The sequence below is a fragment of the Molossus molossus genome, unplaced genomic scaffold, assembly GCF_014108415.1.
Source record: "Molossus molossus isolate mMolMol1 unplaced genomic scaffold, mMolMol1.p scaffold_m16_p_11, whole genome shotgun sequence".
NCBI lineage: Eukaryota > Metazoa > Chordata > Mammalia > Chiroptera > Molossidae > Molossus > Molossus molossus.
This window is the reverse complement of record NW_023425346.1, coordinates 52,251,451-52,267,844: the sequence shown is the minus strand read 5'-3', so window position 1 is coordinate 52,267,844 and position 16,394 is coordinate 52,251,451. Positions and strand designations below refer to the sequence as shown.

Genomic DNA, 16,394 nt, shown 5'->3' with positions numbered 1-16,394 from the left:
GTTAGCATCAGTGTGGCTAATGGAGTCAGTAGATTATGAAGGAGCTTGGAAGGATGGGTTATACAAACAGGCCTGGAAAAGCAATTCAGAAAATGAGTTTATAACTGAGTTTGATGCCATTTTCAAAAACCTTTCAGAGCCCCTGGGAAATGTGTTCTTTTGAATTTAATTAGAAGGGCCAAATGGGTATGGGGTTGGCCAGGGATTCAGCCTGGTAGGATCAGGTGCATTCTGGAGGAAAGCATGGTTTTAAGTGTTTAATATAATGGAAGTTGCATTTACTAATGCACTCATTGGTGGTCCTCATTAAAGAACGATCAGATTTAGAAAGAGATGTATGTAGGTTAAGGAGTATTTCTAAATGTAATAAAAGTCCCCAGGTCACCAGCACAGGGAGGGTCTCTAGGCCCAGGTTGACCCCATTCTTACGGTGTTTCCTTCACGTGCTTGTTTATTGTTCCACTCAGATTTTGCCCACAGCCAAGTTTTTCAAGTTGATATGACAAAACCTTGTGCCAGTTTTGCTAACAGATGTTTCTCAGCATGGTTCAGAAAAGCTGGATCTGTATTATTCTAGATACTAAATGTTTCTTTTATTGCATATTTACTAGGAGTTGGCTCTCCATTGCAGGTGTTTGCAATTACATTTAGTATTCAACTGTGGACTTTGTAGGTTTTGCTTTATGGACTTACCTTATTGAAAGCTTTGCTTTATAATATTAAAAACCACAAAAGGATTTTTGACACATTGGAGGTCGTTAGGCATCTAATTTCCAACAATGAATGTTTCTTTTTCCACCAGTGTAAAAAGCTGGGAGCCCTTGTTTGAGCAGCCCTCTCCCCTCAAGAAGATAGGAGACCTCATTTGAAAACTTTGGCACTGTCTCACTTTCCTGTAAGAACTTTAAGGATGTGAGACCAGGGAGACAGGAGGTTAAATGAGAAGGGCTGGAAGGCAAAATGAGAACAGCTGGAATTCATTAGTTAAAATCCAGGGTCACTAGCTAAAAAGGCAACTGAAAGCCACGTGCAGAAAAACTGAACGAGTAATGCAGACTTCTTTAAAAAGCCTTGAAGAAAGAATTACTTTTCCTGAACAGTTTGGCTGGACTGATGATATATCAGCCAAAGATTTATTGAATAGGATTTTATTACATGTATGGTCTCTATATAAGTAGAATACATGTGGCAGATTATTAATCTTCTCATTTGGAATCCTATTTGATCTTAACATGTAATATTATGAAATTAGCAAAAGTATGAACAGCACTAAGGGAAACATATCTTAATATCCATGCCAGATAATTTTCACGTGTTACCTCTTTCAAGTCTCTTAACAACCTTTGAAGATAGATATTGTTATTCTTCTAACATATAGCTGTAATTCAAACCAAGTCTCTCTGCTTAAAAAATGTATACACTCTCTAGGCATTTATTCTGCAAATATGTATTTAGCATCTACTATGGCCAGGTACTCTGCTGGCCACTAGATACACAGTGGTGTACACAATAGACATGTTCTCTACCTTCATTCCTTTGCTAGTTAAAAAGATTAGCTACCTTCATAGCAACTTAGAAAATCTTTCATAACTGGCTCTAGAATTATACTTTAAATGTTTATTTTTACAACTAAGAGAAAACACTTTCATTTGAGTAGATTGATATTTAAAAGTTTTATATAAAAGTATGTTTCCTAGTTTTATAAAACTGTGCATCAATATCTTAATAATGTACATTCTTTTAAATATCTTCCTATAAAATTAGAAACTTTTGGTTTAAACCCAGGACTTTCAGCCTGTTAGCAACATTTGTTTAGGAAGCAGTCATATAACTAACCTTTTTTGAGGACTAGGCATATGACACAGTCCTTAGACACCACCCCCCTCATACACATACACACATTATCTTTTTCTAAAACCCTTACACTAACTCTAGGAGGTGAGGTGTGTTGTTTTTGTTGTAGAGATAAAGGAATCTGAACCTCAGAGAGGTTAGGTAACTTGTATGAGATCTCTGAACCAGGAATCAGAGCTGTTAGGTAGTAGAATACAACCTCTTCTATTTAAAATCCTTTCTATTTTATTGTGATCAATTTAGAACTTCTTAACTCAAGCATTTCTTCTTTCGCAACAGTAAAAATAAAAATCTGTTTTTAACATTTTCTATAAATGTTAAGCAAAATGCAAAAGAAATATTTTATTTTTGAGTCTAAATTAGGATTTAATTCAGTTCTTTTAAATTACAAAGCACTTTCATAATTAGGATGTATAGAAAAATCACTGTTAGAAATATGAAAGTTGATATGTATGGGGGTAGGATGAGGGTAAAAATTTAGGGAGGAACAGTAGAGCCTTTCATTTTTATTTTCTTATGTGTATATTTTATTTGCAATTTTTATTAATTTATTTTTGTTACAGATGTTTCTCCTTTTTCCCTCATTGACACCTTCCTCCCAATCCCCCCCAACATTATTGTCTCTGTCCATTGGCTACGCATACATGCATATAAGTTCATTGGTTTATCTCTTCCCTCCCCCCAGCCCCCTCTTCTGAGGTTTGTCAGTCTGTACCCTACTTCTGTGTGTCTGGGTCTATTTTGTTTATCAGCTTGTATTGTTCGTTATATTCCACAAATGAGTGAGATCATGTGATATTTGGCTTTCTCTGATTGGCTTATTTCACTTAGGATAATACTCTCCATGTCCTTCCATGCTGTCTAAAGGATAAGAGATCTCTCTTTCTTACAGCTGCATAGTATTCCATTGTGTATATGTACAAAAATATGGCACACTTCACAAATTTGTGTGTCATCCTCACTAATCTTCTCTGTATCATTCCAATTTTAGTATACGTGCTGCTGAAGCGAGTACCAGAAGAAACATTTTAAAGAAAATAATATATATTATAGTTGTCATTTCTGATTCTATCATGAACTCTATAGCACCAGTAAGTGCAGTGTTTAAATTAGAAACAGTTTTAGCTAAGGCTTTTTTAAGATCATTCTCTAATAGAAAACATTACAAAGTAATTATTCCCAGTCCATACATGAGAAAACTGAGCCAAAAATAGATTAAGGAACCTCCCTGAGGTCATACAGTGAGGTCAGAATACCCATTAGAACTGATGACTCATTGATTACCATAAATTGCTAGATTGACAAGAAGTTCTCCATTGAATGCAATCAAATCACATCACATACATAGCATATTTACATGTGCATAATTGCATTATTATAAAACAAAATGATGTCAGGATGCTGCTGATGATCAAATTCCAATTCCAAAGAAATCAAATAACAACTACTTATTTAACATTTGTCTTAATATTTATCTTGATGATTTCTTTTTCTGGAATGCATAACTTGACTTGTTGACTTGATTTGTGATACTCGGACCAGAGAAAATGCAACATCAGGAACTACAAACTCTTTTTAATTCAATGCCCAGTGGCAGTTGGGCAGGAATTAGCTCCATTATTGACTCCTACATAAACTCATTACAATTGTCTGGTCTTCATTAATTCACAAGCACTTATTGAGCACCACATGCCAGGCCTGTGCTGGGTACAGGAGATGCATACCCTTGAGGAGCTCACAGCCTAGAAAGGGCTTTGACTACCAGGTACTTACTATATGTAACTGTGCCCTAGGACTCGAGAGTCAGCCTTGTTCTTCCTGGTCACCATCATCTTTTACCTTTTCTTCTAAACTAAAGCAGAACAGAGTAGAGTAACATCAAAACTTTATGACCCATTGCATTCGCAAAGCATCAATTTTCATAAAACTTTACTGAACCATAAAACCCAATGAAATGAACAAAACCAAGAAATTAAATATTCTCCTATAATTGCAAGATGAAAATGATAACTTTTTTCTAAATTATTAAATATCTTACATATATGTGAATCAAATTAAATTCCATGTAATGTTAAACCAGTTAGTCATACTAAACACCTTTTTAGACATATAAAATAAAGAAAGAAATACTTTATATTTTAAAAACAAGCTTAATAACTTTCAGCCATGGGTCATTTTTCTTGATCTTTGGGATTATGTTATTTTCTTCAGGTTTTCTCTTTGGCTTTTCTGGGTGTTCTCATGATCATACTGAGTTAACACGTGCAGAATTCTTACAACAATGCTTAGCATGTGGTAAATACTCAATGAGTGTTAGCTATCATCATCATCATCATTGTTGTCATCATCATCATTATGAAATTCCATTGTGATTCCATTTGTCTGGAGCTTTAAAGACTCCTAATTTATCTTTGTGTCTTTTCTTTGAAGAGAAACAAAAATTAGTAGACTTAGAATATGTGAATTATAAAAACAATAATTTCACAGGAGTCAGAATGCTCTGATTTTAAGCTCTTTCCCTTCTCTGTTGGCTTTGCCTCACTCAGCTGATTAGCCTGCAGAACATACCACATCCTGCTCTGGAGTTTATGAGGCAGCCTTGAAATTAAAAGGAAGATCTTTTCTTTCTGGGTTTGAGACCCACACATCTGAGGCTGTAGGCATTTTAGATTCCTCCAGTGGATGGCCCACACAATATACCAACGCCATGACATAAGTGCTTTAAAATCATCTACTCTTTCATGTAAATTCCCTATTATTAGTCATCAAAAGTCACAGTTTCTCAGTATTTCAGTAGTTCTTGATATAAAAAGAAGCAGTAGCAGACATGGCCATAACAAACACAACATTTATAATCTAATGAGGAAGACAACTAAAAGAAATAAGAAATAAAAGCATCTTCAGCAAAAACACCCCATTCCAACAAATAAAAGGTATAGAAGTGATATTAGGCAATCAGTGACCACTAACTTGATGGTAACTATTTATTGAATGCTTATAATGTAGCAGACATTGTTCTGGACATTGAAGATGTAGCAATAAGCAAGACAAAAGTGCCTGCTCTTAATAGAGTTTATATTCCTAAGGGTGAAAACAGACAGTAAACAGATATATAATATGTTAGGGGCAATGAGTGCTATAATATGTCAGGGGTGATAAGGTCTATGAAGAAGAATAAAGCAGGGCACAGGGATGGAGATCACTGGGGTGGGGAGGTGGTATCAGGGAAGCCAAGACTTTGAGCAGAGTCCTGAAGGAAGTGAGGGAGAAAGCATACAAAGAGCTGAGGTGAGGGTTGCAGGCAGAGACAAAGGTGAGCATCGGACCCAGGGAGGAAATGTGTTTGGAAGTAGCCAAGGCACAGGTAGGAGGCCAATATGTCTAGGTCTAAGTAAGCATGGATAGGAGTGTGAGTTGGAGGGCAGAAAGTATCAAGAAAACTGTATGAAATAAAGATTTATACCCACTGATGTTAGCAGTGAGCCTCATCCTAAGTGAGCTTTTTAGCAAATGATAGTATGAAGCCATTATAATTAACAAAACATGCTGCTGTGATTTTTAAAATAAGCATCAGGTGATATTTAGTAATATCATATTTAAGTGAGACTAAATTTTGTATTAAAACTAAATTTAAATATCTTTACAATATTCTTAGTAATTTCAGCTTTACCATATCCTCTTAAAATCTAATTTTGGTATATGTTTTGTAATGTTGTGGGGCGTGGTTAGAGAGGGAGAAAAATGAACATAATTTACAAATAAAAATACAAACATGTTTAACTGATGATCAGAAGTCATCATAAGTATGCAAGGTGTTGAAAAGTCTAGCAGGAAGTGACATAAACAAAATTAAAATATTTTAAAATTACAATTGAATATAATACTATATTAGTTTCTGGTGTAAAACATAGTGATTAAACATTTATATAATTTATAAAGTGATCAATCACCCTGATAAGTTTAGTACCCGTATCTGACACCATACATAGTTCTGTCAGTATTATTGACTATATTTCATTTACTGTACTTTACATCCCCATGACTGTCTTTATAACTGGCAATTTGCATACTTTAATCCCTTCTCCTTTTCACCCAACCCCCCAACCCCCTCCCATCTGGCAACCATCAAAATATTCTCTGTATCTATGAGTTGACATAAACAAAATTTTAAGATATGAATCTGGGAGTGGGGATTTAGTAGGGTTCAAGGTGAAAGGGAGGACCAAGTACCTGATGGCTGGGATATTAATTCTAATTTGCAACTGTGTGATGCTTGACATTTGCCAGAGATCCATGCATGGGATCTGGTTCCATCCTCATGTCAACCTTATGAAGTCAAGTCAAGAAAGGCATTATTATCTCTTTTTCATAAGGAGTGAAACGAGACTTGGGTTGAGATACTGTCCCGAGCTCACTTGGATAGAACGTGACAGGGCCAGGATTCACATCAGGGCTTCTGGCTCCATCGTCAGCTCTCCGTTAAGACACTCAATAAATATATTTGATAAATTAAGTGCTTACTCTTGGCTGAGCGCTGTACAAGGTGGTGTGGCGGCATCTGAAAGAGAAAGTCACTCCTATTCACATAGTCTTTAGTCTGGGACTAGGGACATTAAACAGATGCCTGTAAAACCGTTTACTACATTTACAAAGCAATGTGCTTGTAAGAGTGAAATAATATATTTAGCTCATAAGGATTCAGGGGGCAAAAAGTAAAGTTATAGTATTAGTCATTAGAGCAAAGTAGGATTAATAGGTGGAATAGGGCTCCTTGGGTGGTAAGAAGTTGCTAGCTCAAACTAAGGTGAGTAAAGAAGGAAGTTTACTGGCTCAGAGATCTGATAACTACAAACTAGCAGGAAGCAGATGATGTCACCAGGAATCCATGCCTGTTCATCCCCAGCACTGTTTTTCTCTGCCTTAGTTTATTCCTAGATATTGGTAATCTGGCCAGAGCCGCTCCTGGCTAAATCCTACAAGCTCAGCTCTCACAGTGGAAAAGAAAGCATGTCTATCTTGATGACATCAGCAAAGTAGGGCTCTCCCAGGCTTAGACTTTGAGTCTGTCTCTGAACCCATCACTGTGGCAAAAGGGAGATGTGCTTGATGGATGCCCAGGCCTGGGTCACAAGCCCAGTCTTGGGTAGGAGTGGGGTCAGCCCCACCAGGATGGCATGGACTGAGTAGGAAAGAAATTGTTTCCCCAGAGGAAAATAGAGGTGCCCCCACTAAAAGGGGGAATGGCTGCCAGGAGGGAAAAACAACAGAGGATCATTACAATGGGATAAGATTACTGAAGGAAGTTAATTTTGTTCCAAAAATTGAAGGGAGCATTTGAATTTGTTTTCAATCTTACAGAATTCCAGAAGAAAGTTGGTGCAGGAGATTCATATAATACAGGCATACCCTGCAGAACACTGAGTTGAGTTTTTATTTTTCCTTGCCTTTAAGTCTTAAGGACACCCTTTCCTAATACAGGGATGTCCTGAGTTGAGACTCATCATCCCCTTTTTGTGTCTTTTCTGCCCTCTGCCCTTCTGGTCTTCTTATTTCTGGAACCCCCAAAGAAGACACAGCCCTTTAAAACTCCTCCCCTTTAAGGCTGGCCTTGCTTAAGACCTAATCACAACCTGTTATTGAAGCTTCCAGAGACGGTCCTCAACCTTCCCCACTCTCACTCCTCTGGGTTCCCCAGTTTGGCTCTGTCTTCTTCAAGTTTGCATTGCCTCCTTCCACAGAGGTTTGCAAGTCTCCCTTTAAGAAATGCCCTCCACTCTTTATTATGTTTTAACATTTTTTTTATCCCATGCTCTTATGCCTGCTTTCTACCAATCCCGTCCACCAGCCCTGCTGGGCCCCTGTGGGACTTTGAATTTTAGAAAATGGTCACATGTAGTAAAGTCCTGCTCTAGAAGACGGAGCACTCCATTTCCTACTCCCCCAGTGGCCTGTATCTCTCCAGGCCTCCTCTCCTGTAAATCTGAAACAGAAATGACAAGATTCCCAAAGGAAAGCATTTGCAAAGTGCTCTGAGTGCTTTGATGACATTGATTGGGTAAATGGAACCATATTTTTTCTTGCAACTGCTCTAGCCTATTAAAAAAAAGTAATGTATGCAAATTCAGTGACTCACCATTTAACAAATAATGAAGGTTCTTTGTAATTTTAAATATCATTTCACAAGGGATTTTTCCAACAATAAACAACAACAACAAAAACCAGAACACTTGATTTGAAATGTTTAAAAAATAAGTACTGCTTGATATCGTTAAAACAGTGCTTTTGTTATCAATGATTGAATTAACGTTTTGTTGAAATTTTCTAGCTTCTCTTCTGAAGGGTTTGAAACATGCCAATATTGTGCTTCTACATGACATAATCCACACCAAAGAGACCTTGACATTCGTTTTCGAATACATGGTGAGTTGCCCCAGAATTTTACAGAGCATGAGGGAAAAGCCTGGTGCTTCTTTAATGAATCTGTTAATATTTTATGGCCTGATAAAATTTTCATTACAATGTGGAAAGTGTCATAGAAATTTTCATTATTATGATTAATAGAGCCTATTGTTCTTAACTCGTTCTTTAATCTTGCTTCTTTACCCACTATATTTGTGTTGTCTTTTTCCCCTCACCAGCAATAATACATAAGAATTTTGAGTTTGCCTCCTAAATAAAACTTTTGCACTTTTTAAAACCTACTTTTAATCACTATCTGAGCAGAACCAAAACCAACATTTTCCACAGACTATGAAGACACAAATCACAAGGTTTTTAGAAATTATATACAAGTTTACTATAGTATAATTCATTTATGTGTTTTTGAGAAGAAAAACCATTCAAATATTAGCAGAAAGAAATCATAAGGTATGTGTACTTGACTTGCCTCCAAGAAGAGTGAAAAATTCCTTTATCATTGTGGTCAGTGATAGTCACTTAAGATGAGCATTTCTTGCCCTGGCCAATCTGGCTCAGTGATTAGAGCATCAGCCCGAAGATCTAAGGGTCACAGGTTCAATTCCAGTCAAGGGCATGTACCTGGGTTGCAGGTTTGATCCCCGGCCCTGGTTGGGGTTGTACAGGAGGCAACCAATCGATGTGTCTCTTTCACATCTATGTTTCTCTCTCTCTATCTCTTCCTTCTACTCTGTCTAAAAAAATCAATGCAAAAATATCCTTGGGTGAGGATTAACAACAACAACAACAAAAAAATGAACATCTCTTTATACTGCAAAACAAACTTGCTTCTAAGAGCAGCCAGTTAGAATGACACACTGTGTTTTTTACCTTGAGAGTAGGGGCTCAGAAAACCTGATTATGTACCTTTTATACCTTATTTGAAAAAATTCTGGACTTTGTAATACCTCTGATAGTCAAATCTATGATTTGCTTAAGGGCACTGTGCAAGCACCACTAACATCAGTCTCTCCTGTTTCATGTAGCACACAGACCTGGCCCAGTACATGTCTCAGCACCCAGGAGGGCTTCATCCTCACAATGTCAGGGTGAGTATTCTGAGGGTCAGGCCTCTCTGGCTTGCCTACAACAAGAGAATTTTGAAACAGACTGCCAGTGCAAAGCAAAGTCCCAGGATACTAAATAAGAAGATGACCAATAAAAAAGTTGTCCCTCAAGATATGGAGCAGGAGCAATGTTTAGTTGTTTTCTGAGCAGTCTAACCTTGTCAGTCATTGCCATCATGCCAATGTGTCCCGAGAAGCATAAGTCAATTAAAAAGAATTGCATTAAAAAGAAAGAAATGAAGGTAGGCCATCATAAAATAAATACCTTTTTCATGGCAGACTACTATTGTCTGTGATCAAGTTTGTGTTGTATATATAGTTCCCTACTAGAATTAGCAAACAAACTACCTTCTTTAGATCTTAATCAGTTACCGTTTTGCCTGAACTATCAGATCCTGTTATCTATGGGACTAGCTTCCATTTTTCCAGTCATTACACTAGAAATAATAATAAACTCTTAACTAGGTGTAATTCTACATGTGTTATAAATTTTAGAAACCATTTGTATTTTATACTTTTTATTCCCTAAAGTTTAATTGGCACTAATTAATTGATATGAGATTTGTATATGATGTACTCATTCATTTAACTAATAATTTATATATTCATTTATTCATTCAGTCAAGAAATATTTATTGAGTACTTAGTACTATATTCAGTTCTGCGGTTTTACTAATATATAAGTTGTGTTTCTTATTTTCAGTGTGCTTAAAGCCCAGTAACATACATGGACTTAAACAGGTAGTGAGAAGCAGAGTTATAAGGCTATGGAATATTATTAGAACTCTTTTTTTTTTTTTTTTTTTTAATATCCTCACCCAAGGACATTTTTTTGCATTTATCTTGAAACAGAGCGAGAGGGAGAGAGGGAGGAAGGGAGAGAGAGAGAAACATCGATGTGAAAGAGACACAGCGAGTGGCTGCCACCCACGACCAGGGACAAACTGCAACCAAGGTACACGTCCTTGGCGGGAACCGAACCTGGGCCTCTCTGGTCCGCGGGCCAACACTCTAACCACTGAGCCAAACCAGCCAGGGCATATTATGAGAACTCTTACTAAGAGGCTTAATCTACTCTTGGAAGCCAAGGGGGGAAAGGCTGAAGGACAAAGGGGTTGAGGAGAGTGAAGAAATTATAATAGTTATTGAAGAATGGGATAGAGAACTAACTAGGGGAACCAAGAAAGTCAAGTAGTGTGTTAAAGATTCTAATGAGAATGAAAATCATTAAATTATCTGCATGATCATGGGATTTTTTTTTAATGGCAGTGCTCAGCAATTCAAATAGAAGAACAGAGAAAGTAGACAGTTTGATTGATTCAGAGTTGGGGTTTTGTCAGATAAGTGAGAGGAAAAGAGAGTCTGGCAAGAGAATTGAAGAGAATGTCAAGAGGTTAAAATGATGGTCAGTGGTTTCTAAACTGAGGGAAGGAAGTGAAGATATGCAGGTTGCTGATAGCTAAGTAGAAAGCAGAAGAGTCAAGGAACTAGACTAGAGGCATTGGTTAAATAGAAGAATGGTTAGAGAAAAAAATAACTGTGAGAAAGATGTTCAGTCTTATGTGACTCACATACAAGATACTATACTATAGGCTTAGGAGGAAAAAAAGACATTTACATCCAAAAACAAGATAAAAGAAATATGCACCAAAATTATTGCAAGACATTTGTGAATAATGCCAAGTAACAAATAACACCTAGTATCATAGATGCATAAGGAAGTAAAATATATTTTTTCATTTTAAGAGGTTTCATTAAGCCAGAACTTTAAAAATGCATTGCATTTTAAGAGGTTGAAATAGGGGAAGATGTTACAGAAAGAAGGAATGTTTTCACCAAAGGTACAGAGCAGGGAGGTAGGGGATGTGTTCAAGGAAGATCCCGGAGTTATGGATTGTTAGGGTTAGGGAGGGGGCTAACCGTGGTTTTCAGTCTTCTGGTTCTGATACATTAGTGGATTATAAAATCAATTTGGTGATTAGCAACCAATGTTTTATTTTCTTTATTTTTTATTAAATTTTTATTGATTGATTTTAGAGAGAGGAAGAAAGAGAGAGAGAGAAACATTGATTTATGGTTCCACTTATTTATGCATTCATTGATTGTTTATTGTATGTGTCCTAACCCAAAACCTTGCTGTATCAGGATAACACTCTAACCAACTGAGCTACCCAGTCAGGGCCAGCAACCAACATTTTAAAGAATAAAATGGAATGGGTAAGAAGAAAATAGAAAATATTCTGTGTGCCCGGCTGGTGTGGCTCAGTGGTTGAGTGTCAACCCATGCACCAAGAAGTCACCAGTTTGATTCCTAGTCAGGGCACATGCTCGATTCCCAGTAGGGAGCATGTAGGAGGCAGCCAATAGATGTCTCTCTCATCGATGTTTCTCTCTCTCTTCCTCCCTCTCTAAAAATCAATAAAAACATATTTAAAAATATATTTTGTGCAACTTTTATTCCAATTAAAGCTGTACTTATATCTATATATGGTTGTGAATATTGGGTACATATGTATTTCTTATTTTGGTTGCAGTGAAAAATAAACCTTTAAAAACTTTGGATTGATCTAACTTCCTTGTTTTGCAGAAGTGGAATCTAAAGTTTGAGAAAACAAACATTGCTCCTGAGGTTATAGAACAAGCTTTTGCCATTGCTAAATGTGATTCTTGGTTAGGATGCTTTTCCACTACTGCTATCTTGTCTCTAGTCCTTTGGCCTGACATATAGAATATATTAGCGAAATGAGGTACATAAGTCTGGGGAAATAGATTGGGTAGGCTTCTGAGAGCCTTACTTTCTAAAATGTATTTATTCTTTAGGCATTCGAGTCTTGAAAGGAATTTGAGTTGAAGCAGAAGTCGTAGTCACAGAAATCCCTAAAGAAGAGAAAGACCCTGGAATGGGTGGGATGGGTGGAATGGGAGGTGGCATGGGTGGTGGTATGTTCTAATCCTAGAATGGTGCTTTACCATCATTAATGGGAACCTGAGAGGAAGCTCAGGGCAGTCTTCCTCACCTATAACCTCAGAGAAGTCAGTTGAAGGAAATGGCTGAAGAAAAGGCTGGCTGAGGTTCAAGAAAATCACTATAACCATCAGTTACTGGTTTCAGTTGACAATACAATGGTTTCCTGCTGTCATTGTCAATGCCTACAGATCATTTATTTTGTATTTTTGAATAAAAATACATTTTTACATTCCTAATAACTAAGTGCAAGAGCCATGTACCAATGTACTGCTTTCAACTTAAATCATTGAGGCATTTTTACTACTATTCTGTTAAAATCAGGATTTTAGTCGTTACCCGATAAGTTAAAAAACAGCCTTTACAAGGAGATTAAGAATAATTGTGTAGAAAGTAGAGAAATATCCAGTTATGTGAACTTTGTATAATAAAAATTTGTTTAAATTAAAAAGAAATAAAGATTGGAATTTGAGTTGAGAGAGAAGGACATGCTCAGAAGGAAATGTGTGTAACTGTGCTCTATGGGATGGATTAAAGAGAGAAGACGAGTCAGGAATTCCAGTCAGGAGTTTAGTGGTCTAGCCCAGCGCTTCTCAAACCTCAGTGAGCAGATAAATGACCTGGGGATCTTATTCAGGAGGTCTAGGCTGAGGCCTGAACTTCTGCTTCTAACATGATCCCGGGTGACATAGAAGCTGCTGGTCGAGGACCCAACTTTGAGTATCAAGGGTCTAGGTAAGAAGTAATAAAAACTAAATTATGGTAGTGAAGGTAAGAATGGAAAGGAATGTGCAAAATGGAGACAATGAAGATTTCATCCAGGACACAGTGACTAACTGGACACGAGGAGGGAAACGATGGGGCCAAACATGACTGATTTTGAGTTTGATTGACTAGGAGAATTATAGCTTGGTTACCAGAACTAGAAGACATTGGTTTGAAGAAGAGGAGGAGAATGAGCTTCTAGTTGAGGGGCATAGCCAAAGGGAAATGGGCAGCAGGCAGCTGAACAGGAGACTGGTGCTCAGGAGGGAGGGACACACGAACTGAAGATGTAGATTTGAGGGTAATCGGCCCAAGGAGTTTGTAGGTAAAGATGAGCGTGGATAACCAAAAGAGCAAATCCACAAGGGGAAAAGGACTGATGATAGAACATTTGCCTTTAGGGGATAAGAAGAGGAAGAGGACAGCAAGGGACAAAGGGAAGAAGTTTTTAGAAACACAGAAGATCCAGAAAAATACATTTTCTTGGCAGTCAAGGAAAGGAGCCAGAAGAAAATTCATCGGAGGTTGAGTTATAGAGAGTTTTTAAACCAGGATTGAGGAGTAAAGAGCAAGCAGTGAAAAAGTTTGAGAGAGGAAGAAACCATGGATACTGGATTAAATGAGGAAGCCCAGAGCAATACGGAGGTGAGCTTATGGGAGGAAAAAAGAATAGTCAGGAGGCCTATATTTTTAGTAGTGACCACAGAAGACATGATGGGAATAGCCTGTGTCAGATTTAACAAGCCCCAGGGACCCCTGGTGAGTGGAAGGACTCAGCCCTCCCTGCAGGAGTTGGCTGACTAATCTGACTGTGTTTTGAGGGATTCCAGCCCAGATGGCAGTTACCCAAAGGAATTACATTTTGTTCCCAAAAGCCTCATTGTGTTGGAAACAAAACTAACCCCTGGGGTATGGGAAGCCTCTCTGGAAAGAGTCACCCACGATCTGGCTTGATGTTGACTGAAGAAACACTATCAGATTGGTTCATATTATCGGTGAAGCTTCAGTGGTGTTGAAGGAAGAATCCAGGTTATAAAGGATTAAAGAGTGAGTGGGTGGTGAGCTCAGTCAGCACACACTGCAGTTTTGAGAAGTGTGGCTGTGAAATACCATACCTTAACACCACAGTGCTGCGCCGTTTACACATGCTTGCAGACAGACATACTCGGAGCCAAGGAGGAAAGGAACTGACAGCAAGAAGGTGGGAGGCGGGTGTGACTAATTAGTGAGAACAGTCTATCCTTGGGACATGAAAGGCTTTTCAGCCCGGCCCTCTGAGAAGCTCTGTTTCTGACTCCGCCAGCTGACTCCTTTTCCCAGTCATGTTTTAATTTTCTGTCCTTTTTCTGGCTTCTCAGGATGGTGTAGTGGAATCAGGCACGACTGAATTTGACACCTGGCCCTGACTCTTTCTAAACATATTTTTAAAGTTTTCTATTTTTCTTATCTGTAAATTGAGGACAAGCATATCTAACTCACAGGGTTGTTTTGAGGATTACAAAAGATGATAGGCATTCGATAAATGTTATTTGCCCTTTCTTCCTTCTCTCTCTCTCTCCCTTACTGATCACCACCGTTCAGTCTTCTGTCCCTCACCTGTCTCCATCTCCCTCTTTCCTGGTACTTTCCCATTGAAAAATATATCTTATCTTTTACCTGAAATTTCAATAGGCTTTTTATATTGTCTTTTCCATGAACATTATAACCAATTGGAAGGTCTGAATGATGGTATAAGAATTTTGTGCTTTGGTAGCTTAGTGGTTTGATGTATGGAAAAATAGTGTGTGTGTGTTTGAAGCACCGAGAAGGTAAAACCTTGGGAAGATTAATAGGACCAGTGAACATTTGAAGTAGGAGTCTCAAGAAAATTTTAACATTCTTAAATGGTTTGTGAAGATGATGTGGGACCTGCATCAAACCTACACGGCCATAACTGTGCTGTGGTAGGTCAACTCCCCAGGCTCCTGCTTCAGTCAGACCATGCTGCTCATTAACTTGGCTCCAGTGTCTCTAAGTCAGTGTTAGATCAGTACAGGCCCTCGCATCTCTGAAGTTCCTAGTTTCCAAGATGTGATGGAAAAAAAATGGATTTATCCACACAGCTCTGGGTCTGCTATTTCGCCTATGTCCCCAGGAATGCTGGAGCTAGTCTTTTCTAAACTGTCAGAACATGTTCTCAGTTGGCATGGGTCTTTGTAAACACTAATGTTGTTGTTTGAATTCTCAATCGCCAGTGGCATTGGAAAATACCAAAAGACACTTGGAAAACTAAGCATTCTTTTTTTCCCTCTTAAACTTCTATAATGGTGGGAACCTACAAATGTCTGGTTTCTGTGCCTTATAACCAGTTTAAAATTTGGGTCCAGAATGTATTTTTCCTGTTGTTCTCTGCCTCTCTTCTTTCTTCTCTGTACTATTTATTCCTTATTCTCTTTTGATTTTGTTTTGTTTTATTTTTTAGGTCTAATTTCTTTTAGTTTCTCTTCCCTCTTAATCTATACTGTATATTTCCCTTATTTTCAACCTTGAAGCTAACACTTTAAAAATAGGTCTAAAAAGATCATGGTTCCTTGATTTCCTTTTACCATCTAAGGGTAAATGTCCCAGTCTGGTCTCCTTGTATTGTGTTTTTAAAAGCATTTCATATCAGAGAGCTTGGAAAACGTAAGCAGTTGTAAACTTTAAAATATCACTTCCAGGCCCTGGCCAGTTTGGCTCAGCAGTTAGAGCGTCGGCCTGCGGTCCAGAGAGACCCGGGTTCGGTTCCCGCTAAGGGCACGTACTTCGGTTGCAGTTTGTCCCCGGCCCTGGTTGGTCGTGCGGGTGGCAGCCACTCGATGTGTCCCTTCACGTCGATGTTTCTCACTCTCTCTCCCTTCCTCTCTCTCCCTCCCATTCTATCTGTACAAAAAATGGAAAAATTTCCTCGGGTGAGGATTAAAAAAATAAAAAATAAAAAAATATATATATATCACTTCCAGGTCAACTTTGATCTTATATGCCAAGGTCATTGGTGGGAAAAAAAATTAAATCTCTCACATCTAAATCAATAACTAGTGTTCCAAGAGAAACTTTAAAGTTTCACTTTAGATTTTTAAGGAAGGGTAATTCCTTCAATATCAAAGAAATGAGATGTCAGGGAAGGCCACAATCCCTTTGTTTTAGGACATGGTCTACTTACTTGACTTTCCTTGTCCTTTTTTTTCCCTCTTAATATAAAATCTTATCTCTTTTTTTGTCTCTCAAGAGACACTTTTACTATATTCTTACAGATGACTGTTTTTAAT

General features: G+C 37.9%; 1 protein-coding gene and 1 pseudogene across 1 annotated transcript in view; one reads left to right on the top strand and one right to left on the bottom strand.

Moving 5' to 3' along the window:
• CDK15 (cyclin dependent kinase 15) overlaps positions 1-16,394 on the top strand; it is a 92,459-nt gene that overhangs the window by 15,993 nt on the left and 60,072 nt on the right. Inside the window, exons 5-6 of the mRNA XM_036254664.1 lie at positions 8,180-8,274; positions 9,297-9,359. Of these exons, the coding sequence (XP_036110557.1) occupies positions 8,180-8,274; positions 9,297-9,359 (158 nt within the window). The remainder of the gene's footprint in view (positions 1-8,179; positions 8,275-9,296; positions 9,360-16,394) is intronic.
• LOC118625901 lies at positions 2,776-2,869 on the bottom strand (annotated as a pseudogene).